General features: G+C 34.9%; 1 protein-coding gene across 1 annotated transcript; it reads left to right on the plus strand.

Annotated features, from left to right (window-relative positions):
- Positions 1–2,188: 2,188 nt before the first annotated feature.
- Positions 2,189–4,610, plus strand: LOC135142250 (farnesyl pyrophosphate synthase-like). The gene is made up of 4 exons (XM_064073932.1): positions 2,189–2,378; positions 2,496–2,793; positions 3,553–3,996; positions 4,090–4,610. Exons 1-4 carry the CDS (start codon positions 2,248–2,250, stop codon positions 4,444–4,446), a joined length of 1,230 nt encoding a protein of 409 aa, XP_063930002.1. The 5' UTR covers positions 2,189–2,247; the 3' UTR covers positions 4,447–4,610.
- The last annotated feature ends 7,348 nt before the right edge of the window (positions 4,611–11,958 follow it).

Raw genomic sequence — 11,958 nt, forward strand, 5'->3', positions numbered from 1 at the left:
AGTCAATTTAGCTCAGCTTTTTGAAATTCTTGTGCTTCCTGTTAGACAGTACGTATCTAGAGATGGGTTATGACCATTCTCCTTTACTTGCAAGGTTTAACTTTATACCTTTTCGTGTAAGACGTATTATTTTAATTATGAAAAAAAAAATTACGTCATTATGGTTTCACCGATTCTCTAATTACCCTTATTAAGTCATACTTATTTGTTCGAGAAACAGACGTAAGATATCACTATTCTTCTCCATTTGTCCCAACACCCGTTAGGATTATTATTATTTTTAATCTTTATAAATGATATAGTTGATGTGATATCTTCAGAAAAATTATTATTTGCGGATGATCTGAAGCTTTACAGAGAAATCATTTTAACAGATGCAGAAGACTGTGAATTCCTTCAAGCCGATGTTAATCGTACAATTAACTGGTGTGTTCAGAACCGTCTTTTCTTCAATTATACAAAATATTGCATTAGAGCTTCACCAGGAAACAAAACTACGTATTTTATTCTTACGAAATTCAAGATGCTCCTCTAAATCGCCCCTCGCACATAAAAGATCTTGGCATTATTTTCGAACAAGAGTTAACTTCTGCTGATCACATTGGTGACATTATTATCGTTTAAAATGTACGGCTTCATGTATAGGAATTGTAGAGATTTTACCAATATACAGCGTTGGGCATTAACTAGATAAATATTTGGTTATCTATTATCTGTATATAGATAAAATCAAATTTAGCCACAAAATATCTGTATCTAGTTAAAAAATATGTGCCACAGATACAGATGGGTACATCTTTTTTATTTTACGTTTTTTTCGTATTTGGTAGTTTATTACTTATTGCAGCAGTAATTTTGACATTTCATGTTGGTGAAAGTGATTCCATAGACAAAAATAGAGATAAGAGGTCCACTAATAGAGTTCTGTGACTAATACCATTGTTTAAGTATATAATATACTTAAACAATGCTAATACTAAGCCATTTATGGTGTATTTCCGAATTCAAATCAACAATTATTATCACCAAGTAAGTAGGCTTCTATCGCGCTTCTTTTGTAAAAGAACAAGTTGTTCCCTTCTTTTCGCAGGTAAGAGTTGAATCTAAGGGAGTCCTTGTCTTTTAGTATAGGGTAAATGATTTGAAACAAGAAAACTATTGTGCACTTTCAGCTTGGTTGAATGATATAGCGATTCACTTAGCGGTTAGAGCAGTGACGTTAAAAATGTTGAAGCAGTGCATTTACATGTAAAGAGGAACTGAAATAGCATTTTTTAAAGGTACATAACCTATTTCTATGTAATTTATAATTAATGAAACAAAACGAATCATTTGCTACCATCTCACAACCGACCGACAGTTGAGAAACCCTGAAATCTGTTAATGTTTTGGCTTAGGCGAACGGAGTTCTGAAATACACTATAATCAATCATCTGTTTACCGGAACTCTCATATTTTAAATACCAAAATTTTCTATATTGTAGCCTTCAGTAATATCCATCTTTAAATCAAGCACCCTAATACGTGAAAGGCAAGGGACTGTCGTTAATCAAGCACCCCGAAAGGAACAAAAAACTACTTCGTCCACATCGTTGTTCCTGGGTTACGCTAAATTAGTTTATTCGTCAGTCATTTCTACAGGAACCAATTTCCTAGTTATTCGAATTTTGCAATATGAATAAACTTTGTTGACCACGAATTTTGAGTATTTACATAAAACGCGAGATTTTTTATTGCCAACATATTACAAAATCGTATGCATAGGTCCTTAGTCGAAGAAATCGAAAAAAATTGAATTTCTTCGATTCAGCTCCTTCAGCGCAATCTATCACGAATCGAAAAAAAATTTTCAGACAAATCGTACCCTTCGTACTTTTAGCAGTTCCCATTTGAGGTTTCGAAGTTACCCCCACCCCACCTATAAGGAGAGTGAGAAGGGGGGGGGGCTAATTTTAGAACTAATTTATTTTCCTCACGGCGGCATGATTAAAGTTTGATACGAGACATTGTTTTGAAGAGTGCTTATTTTTCGAGATATTTGAAGATTTCAGGTTAAAAACCTGTGCACGTTTCAATAAACATATTTACTGCAACATTTTTAATTATGTATTTCTGTTACTATGTTGAATACAATAACTAATTAAAGTAATTAATCGCGATATATGTATCAAATCGGTTTAAAATGAAGTAAACACTCAGTCGTGTTTAAGTGTCCATTCAGTATCATTCGACCTATTACAACTCGTGATGGTCTTGCTGTTTAATAAAAATAACATGCAATTTTGGAGATTATGCACACGGCAGATAGCAACAACACAAATCCGTTGGTTAAATATAAATCAAAATTCAATGAAGACACCAAATGCTAGCTTAGACAGGTAAAAATTAAATAAACGTTTGGAATAAAAACGTAAAAATACCAACGTTTTGTTTTTACTCATAAATATGAAGAGTTTACTACTCATAATTATTTAGATACATGCATGAATTTTTAGAATTTCGTCTGAACGAGGCACTGCATGGAACAGTAAATTTCTAATCAGCGCAGAGAAATACAAAGAGTTTTTGGATTTGTTTCCTGTGGTCGTGAACGACGTAACGAATAACACTACAAACCCACAATTTGCTGAAGCAAATACACGCTGCGAAGAACTTCTTCATTATCTCGCCCCCTTTGGTAAAAAATTGAGGGGTTTCATTACATTCATAGCTTACGAAGTTCTTGAAAAACCAGAGAATCTTACACCGGGAAATCGCAAATTAGCAATGCTCATGGCTTGGGCTTTGGAATTGGTAAGTCGAGTTTATTTGGTTATTAGGACCAGGAACAACGAAGATTCTTCGTTGTTTTTTGCCTTCGCTAAGTTTTACGTGGAGAATGAAACAAAAAGTTCCTAAATCCTTGATTTAAATTGCGATCCGGATTTTGGACCGTTAAAGTTTTGATCACTTACAATCAAAATAAGACAATAACGTTTAATAACGTGGGCATTCGCACTCGTAACGGGATTTAAACCTCCGCTTGGGGTTGAGATTTGAGAATGCGGAGAAGAAAAACCAGAATCGGAAGCACGCGGATTCGGAGAGAGCATAGCATAACTGTGCTTGAAGTACGTATTAACTTTTAGTCTTAGCTTTTTTTATTGTAATTTTATAAGAGGGCGATTGTTTAAACAAAAATGGATCGCATTCGACGCCACATTCTGCCCCAACTAGTGTAGTTAGTATAATATTATTTTATTAATGATTTATACGAAGAAATCAAAAATCAAAATTCAAATCAGGTTTTATTGCATATTGCTTCCTCCTAAATAGGACTTTTGGTCCATTTGTTACGCGTCAGGTGATGTTTTTATGTAAGAACACAGTAAGATAAATTTTTGATAGTTTAGCCGAAAAGAAATGATGCTCATATTCTTCTATTTCACTCAAAAGTTATTTATATCCAAACTTCGTTAACGTATCTTAAAAAATGAAAGCAGTTCCTTTAGCCTAAAATCTGTGTACATCAATACAGACTGAAGTAATAACATTGAAATGTTCTCTTTTTAGATGCAGACAGCTTCTCTTATAGCTGACGACATCATTGACGAAGGGGTAATGCAACGGGGCTCTCTCTGCTGGCACAGAAAAAAAAATATCGGATTCAAAGCAGTTAATGATGCACTGCTTCTTGAACAAGTACCCTACTTATTACTCAGAAAATATTTTAGAAATCATCACTGTTATGTACCCTCGATGTTGTTGCTTCATGACATTGCTATGAGAACTTGTTTGGGAGAAGTAGCGGATTGCCTGTCTGTCAAAGATGGTAAACCCCAACTACAACTTTTCACAATGGACAGGTTTAAACGTATTGCTGAACACAAAACTGGGTTTTACACTTTTTATTTACCAATAGCTTTAGCCATGTATATGGCAAACATATACGACCTGGAACTCCACAGAAAGTCGGAAGATTTGTCTAAAGATTTGGCATTTCTGTATCAAGTGCAGGTAAGTTGTACAGACAGTTTGCGAAGCTATGCCACATGTAATATATATGAAAATATTTCTTCAATTCTTTCTAAAGACAGTTATATTTGTCAGGATGACTTCATAGACTGTTATGGTAACCCAGAGAAAAGTGGTAAAAAGGGAACAGATATTCAGGAAGGTAAATGTACATGGCTGGCTGTAATGGCCATGAAAAAAGGAAATCATTCTCAGATAGAAACGATGAAACAGTGTTATGGTTCTACAGATCCTGAAGCAATAACAACAGTTTTAAACTTATTTGAAGAACTAAATCTGAAAGATATCTACCAAAGTTCTGTGGATGAATCTGTCAATCATATACGAAAAAACATCACGCAAAACATCAGTAATGAAAATTTACAGGCAATCTACTTTAAAATTCTGAAAGCAATTGAGCAAAGATTCTGTTCAGCAATTACAAGTGCGTAGGTTTTGGATAATGGATGCTAACAATTTCGCGAATATTTTTAACGATAAATTGACTATTTTTTAACACATATGGAAATTAAATAATCCGTAATTATTGCTTGTACAAAGTGCATTATAATGTGTGATGATGGAAGAATTGTTAAAATAAAGAAAGTTTCTCATTTTGAGTACATGTCAATTCGCTGCCAACAAACGTCGCTTTTGCCGTTCTAAGTTATAAAAAATTCTGTTGTTAAAGAATTAATTACTGGCTAATATCAGTTTTTAATTTTTTAGCGTCTTATCTCTTATTTGTTCTAGAAAAAGCAATAAGTTTATTAGATCTATTATTTGCAAAAAACACAAATTTTATTCTTTGATAACATCATTCGTATGTGGCAAAAAGAAAGATGCTTAAACAATAACAATTAAAATACAAGTGTGAGAGTATTATACATATTTGATGAAATTTAAGTAATGTTTATTGCACAAACTTTTTAGAAAATGTCATCACGTTGTTGGTGGGGATAATTAGACAAATTTTGCTTAACGGCAGACAGACTGAAACGGGAGATCTATTTCTTCGTACTGTAGGGGTCATGAAAGGTCGAGAAAATGTAAAAGTAGAGAGTAGGCTGACAGACTTGATTAAAATACTTCCTTCGCTTACGCTTGAGAAGTAAAAATAATGTCATTGATAGATTTTACATAGAACTAGACCATCGTTACAGAGCAATGAATGATATTCTCGTAACATTTAGTGTTGTTCAGCCTAAAGGTTGATTTATAAACTTGTCGCTGACGTTGCTATTGTAAGACAAATATGCAGCGAAGGTATGCGTCGTTTATACCATCCGTTAACGTTGCCGTTGAAAGTTGGCACGCCATTGAGGTAACGTTAGACATGACCAACTTTTAACTTTCACCGTTACGTTGAAGCATACTTAAAAAAAAGTAAAACATTAAAATTTGATATCGGATTTTGCATGAAGGTTTTGAAGTATTTTGATCTGAAAATTAGGCCACGTTGTAGAGGACTTTATTACGAATGGAGCTACAATTTTCATTTGGCCATAGATTTATCATATTTTGAATTATAACAAAAAAACAGGAGAAACAACTTGCAAGAGTTTACACGAATCAGGCAACTCATTATACAGACCCAAAATGATTTACAACCCGGCTCAGAGTGTTCCTATAGTCTTCCTCTAATCGGATAGTGAGTGAGCTGGGAACCACAAATACCTGGTTCGTCCGCAGATAGATAAAGGTCATTTTGTTCATCGAAGACAAAATCTTGATGTAGATATCAACACCAATTTTTACTTCCCGAGCGTAAGCAAAGGAAGTATTGTAATCGAGTCCGTCGGCCGACTCTCTACTTTTACGTTTTCTCGATCTTTCATGACTCCTAGAATTCGGAAAAATAGGTCGCCCATTTCCGTCTGTCTGTCCGTCCGTCTGTCCGTCCGTCTGTCCGTCCGTCTCTCCGTCTGCCGTCCCGGATTTTTATTAGACAGATAATCTCCGAAAGTACTGGACCGATTGTTGTGAAATTTTGCACTTATATTAGGAATATCATGTAGATGGTAAAACGCTAACCAAAATTTTTCTAATCATCCCACCACTAATGCGATGACGTCACTTCAAAATTGTACATAGTAAATGGGTCTTAAATCGTATAAAATAAGATAGTCCTACACATGTACTTTACGACTCCGAATTCAGTTTTTACCCGAAACGTCCAGATTTTTGGAAAAAAAATCAAAATCATAAAACAACATTTTGCAATTTAATTTTGAATCTGCTAACCCGAATGTTTTAAAATGTTGCAGATGTTTTAAGGCTCTAAAGAGCATCATAAATCTTTAGTCAAAATATATTTGCTCATCCCCCCTAAAAAATTGATGACGTCACCCCAAAATTTTGCTGAATAAATCCTATCTAAAATGTACAAAATATGATGAGTCTGTACTTGTGATTTATCATTCCATTCAAATTTTTTCGATTTGCATATACAGAATGACTCAAAAAATTAATGAATGCGTGAATTTATGAGTGAGTTAATCAGGAACAACAAAACCGAATGCTTTGAAACATAGGAGATGTATTAAAGTTATCATAAGCACGTTAACTTTGTTATCAAAATGTATTTGCTAATCCCCCCTCAAAAAATTTGATGACGTCAGCTCGAAAGTTTGCCGAATAAATCCTATCTAAAGCGTAAAAATATGATGAGTCTGTACTTGTGATTTATCACTTCATTCATATTGTTTAGATTTTCTTAAGAGGTGGCTCAAAAAAATTAATGAAGTCAATTTATTTTATTGATTAAATTAAAGGCAACACTTATTATTAGTCTTACATTGGACCAACCCAATTTGGTAGACACAAAATTTTTTAAAGTAAAAACTCGGTTGAAACATAAGGGTAGCACGCTTATTTACATCGACTTTAACATTACAGACGTGTGCGCTGTCTAGGTTCCGCGAATGTGGAATAGACATGTTTATAATCAACCAATTGTGAATTTCACCGTCAAGAATTAAAATAAAACCCAACGTTTTATATAATAAGCGGAAGTCGAAGCAATAAAACCGATGGTCGTTTTGTTTACAGTTTCTCTGTTTGACTCTCACGTATGCTGTTACGCTTGTCATCTTAAATTAAGAATGTTTATACATAAACGATTTTCAGTTGCCTTTCATATTACTAGACAGCGGATTTTTGTCGGGCTACGTCACTATTATAGGTGGTGACGCGCTGGATCGCCGGGACTCAGTAGCGGGTGATAGATAATCACTGAATTTAATTAGTACTAATTCCATAAATATAATTAACGATTTATTAATCAAACGGCTAAGTAAATGAGAACGGGAATTAACAGCAGAGTGCAACGAAACAGCGTTATTCTAATCTCAAATAAACGAAGTGCAGTCCGCAACCGCAATGAATTCGCATCCCGTACGAGCCGTACCGAGTTTGGCCTTGCCTAGCCCGACAGAAATCCGCTCTCTAGATATTACACACCGGCGCCGTATACGTGAGTAAATTGTTTCGTTATTTTATTGATATAAGAAACCAATATTCAAAACGACCCAATTCATTTTCCCGAAAATTTGGGAATACAATAATTTTATTCTTAGTATTACACTACATCTATCCCAACTGATATACGTGTCCTTGCAAAAATGTTGATGACGTCATCACAATTTTTTTTTAAATTCCCACTACAAAAATGTAATGAGAAAAAAAACACAATAGGTATGCAGTCGTCAAGTTTCCGACAGCGAAGGAAGTACTGTCTAAACTCTTTAGACCAATTTTTTATTACTGATAATAATTTACGTTTATATTTACTTGACCCCGAATGAGGAGTTATTGAGGACCGATATTAGAAGTAACATGGAAATAAAAATCAAAATATTAGTGTTGTAACAAATGTCACAAATTGAATAACTCACAACAGCTAAACAATTACTGCTGCACCCATAAAGGTATAGTTATACAATTTAAAGAATGGGTAGAGAACCATTTTATTTGAACATAACAAGTACTCTTTTTTGCACAGTATGTAGCAACAACTAGAAATTAGTAACCCAATATAAAAAGTATTTTGAAGAAAGAACAAAGAAACAACGAACAACAAATAAACCATAAATTGAGGAAAAAACAACTGAAGCTATATGTGTCGAGTATAAGAAATATTTAGACGATGTAGTAATATACATAACTATATAAAAATAGGTTTTTTACACCTTAATCAACAATGAAGTTGTAATACATAATAGAAATTTTATTGAGAAAGAAATTATCTGGGCGAAAACCGTTAGAAGATTAGAAGACTCAGAAACTATAGAACTTTTTTAAAATATCACGAAGCGGTTAATTTCGACTCCAGCCAGAATCAGTTATTTCCAGAAGCATTGCATTAAAATAAAATTTTTCAAAATGCGTTTCCATATATTCAGTCCAATAGTAGTCATCTTTTTCTATTATGCAATACTCCAAATCAATTTCTGTATCAACCCTTGTTGTTACTTGCGATTCAGGGGCCTACTTCTCCTACCTTGATAGCCCTCTAGGCACCTCCTTTTCTATTACATTTATGCCCAGTAGCGATGAATTGACTGCAATTATTATTATTATTATTATTATTATTAATTATATTATTAGAAAAAATGGAGCAGAGGTCAGAGACCTATTATGCACCTTCAAATAGATTTCCCTAAGTAGAGTCACTGATCCAATTTGTTCTTAAACACATTAACAGTCACATTTGCGATGTCACTATGCAAATTATTCCATTCATCAAACATCCTGTTAGGAAAGAAAAACCTTCGAACAATAGTTCTACATGATTGCTTTTTTAATTTGTAAACGTGCCCTCGCAATTGGTTAGTATTCAATTCAAAAAGGGTTTTCAGGTGGCACATATTTGGATTGTGAAAAATTTTGTAAACCAATATCAAGTCTCCCCTCTTCCGTCGTTGTTCCAATGATGTAAGATTTAGACATCTTAATCGGGTTTGATAATTTTGTGTTCTATTACCCAATACCTTTTTTGTAGCCCTTCTTTGAACTTTTTTCAGCAGTTCCTTATCCCGCTGTAAAATTGGTGACCACACAACATTGGTATATTCCAAAATTGGCCGTATATACGACTTAAACAACTTCAGAAATGTATCTCGTGAAGGGTGTCTAAATGCATTGATTAACATATAAGATGCAGAATTTGCTCTTCGTGAACGTAAGCAACTTGATTGGACCAAGATAGATCAGATGTTATTATAACACCTAAATCATTTTGACTATCATTACTGCTTCATTATCTATCACGTAAATGTGTTTGGGGTTGTTGGTACCCAAGTGTAATACTTTACACTTGCCGTTATTCAACGGAATCAACCAGTCTAAGCACCAGCGGTAGACAGTATTTAAATCCGTTTGCAGTTCTCGATAATTTAGAATAGGATTAGCATACAGTTTACAGTCATCAGCATAGAAAGCATGATTTGACGAAATTAAATGAGGTAAGTCCGATATGTACAGGATGAAAAGCAGTGGTCCCAATACAGAACCCTGCGGGACACCATACACAACCACCCGTTCAGAGCATACCGAATCGCCCACTCTGACGTAAAACTTACGACCATGAAGAAATGATCTGATCCATTTCAATAATGGGCCTCGAATCCCAAAATTATCTAATTTAGTAATTAAACGAAGATGCGGTACCCGATCAAAGGCTTTTTCAAAGTCCAAGTAGATCACGTCAACAGGATTCTTTTTATCGATTTGTGAACCCCAATCATCTAAACATTTTAACAAACATGAAGTGACTGATCGACCTGGAACAAAGCGTGCTGAGTATTCGGAATTAACTTGTGATCAAGTGCCCACCCTCTCAGTTGCTTACAAATCATTCTCTCCAGAATTTTGAACACACAGATGTTGTGAGACTTATGGGACGACAGTTCGAAGTTAATGTTTTGTCCCCTGTCTTAAAAATAGCTGTAACAGACGCTTTAAGCCAATCCGATGGTAAACGCGAATCGATTAATGACTTTTCCATTATGTGAAGCAACGGTTTTACAATCTCATGGGCACAACTCTTTACCACATTACAAGTAATGTTGTCAGGACCCGGCGCACTATCAATTTTTAAACCTGATAACTCATTTAGTAATATTTCCTCTGTTAAGATCACATTTTCGAGACACTCCGTGACACGAGGTGTATTAATTATAGGTAGTAAACCTGGTGGTTCAGTAACATAGACACTTTCAAAGTAATCAGCTAACAAGTTCGCAGTTTCCAAATTACTTTCGCTTAAAGATCCGTCAGGTCTCCTGATTAGCGGCATTGATACTTTACTCGACACTTTCTGTCGTGCATACTGTGATAACCCAAACTTCCCGCCTTTAAATTGACCTTGACAAAGTTTGAAAGGCCCGCAAAAAATTCAAAAATTCAAAGTTAGGCCTTGGCTGTGATCGTCTAACAAATGAGAACCTACGTTGTGGTTTTTTTCTTTTTTTTGTTTTTGTTTTTGAAAAATGGCGGGAAGACGTTCTTTCATACAAGTCACGGCTGTAGAATAGATAGGTTGAGTATCTTTCATTCATTCATGTTCCCGTAGGTGGAAGAATTTTTTTCCGTACCAGTTGGCCATGACGCGCGTTTTCAAATGGGTCCCTCTTACGGTATTTAGAGGCATTAATTTTTGCCACATCAAAAGGACACGATTATACCGACATAAATGACAACTTTGACATTTAATCAAAGCATTTAATAATAATTTTTATGTTAAACGTTCAATCTTTTGGAAGCGTCTTTGACCATTGTTTACACTAGCTACTATGCGACTTCTCTGAAACCGTTTTTGCAGAACCCTCATACAACGCCCCTGCCCTGATCGCGTTCCTACTCTTCAAATGTTATGAGAAATGTTTGTACAACATTTGAAGGTTAGGTAGGAACGTGATCAGGGGTGTTGTATGAGGTTTTTTTGGGGGCGGATTCGGCAAAATCGCGGTGGCTAATGTAATCAATTACCGAAAACTTCTTAACCAGTACATTGTCAACTTGTTTTTCGAAGGAATCTGTGTTTATCTGGTCATCGCACATGCTTGTTTAATGATTGTTTACATGAAACAATAGTGCTAGAAATATCGAACAAACCTGCGGTTGCCGAGGTTTGTTATGTATAAATGTACGTTCCTCTCTGAGTTGGCGATCTCGTTAAACCAATTTAAACAGTAAATTCTATCATAATACATCAACTAGAAGCAGGGGCGGCTTGTCCTATGAGGCAGGTGAGGCAGTGCCTCACCAATGAATTTTACACCTTATTAGGATTTTTATTATTTTTTACCGACACATTTCGGCCAATAATTTGTGTCTTTTTTCTGGAATTTTAAAAACAAATATGGAAAATTATATTCTTATTTTTATTTCGGTAGGTACACGTTGCTCCCTTAATTAAACAGCGCGCTTCAATACTCCATACAACATGTATTTTGTGACGCGAATGAGGCCGACTCGAAGTTTGCCTCTACAGCAGATCCAGAAATGATGTTGTTAATAGGCAAGCAACCTGCAATACACTCATAAGTGGCATGAGTTGAAAAAAGACAAAATTGAGGCTAGCCTCATTTCCGTGCTTGCAAAAGAGATGGACAACAATATTTGCGCGCGGAGAACGTGCGGATACAATGCAGTCTGCATTGGCAGAAATATTCAAAATTAGGCCGTTTATTGTTTTGCCACAAATCTGTGTGTGTATAAATTGATTCAAAATTTCGGTAACAGAATTTTGTCTTAAAAGTGCCTATGTTTGCATGTGTCGCGTTAGTGCTTTGTGCTTGTCATAATTTGATTTCGGTAATCGTTATTTAAGATTATGAGTAAATCGGAATTTTTCTCTACTAACGTTAAATGACAATGGCAGTTCTGTTTTTTCTACTCTCACGTATGATGATAAATTGTATGAAGTTAAGGAATTAAAACGTCCAGTTCCAGATTTGAGTA

Source organism: Zophobas morio, unplaced genomic scaffold (assembly GCF_036711695.1).
Source record: "Zophobas morio isolate AGI-343-1 ecotype UQ-CSIRO unplaced genomic scaffold, CSIRO_AGI_Zmor_V1 ptg000046l, whole genome shotgun sequence".
Lineage (NCBI taxonomy): Eukaryota > Metazoa > Arthropoda > Insecta > Coleoptera > Tenebrionidae > Zophobas > Zophobas morio.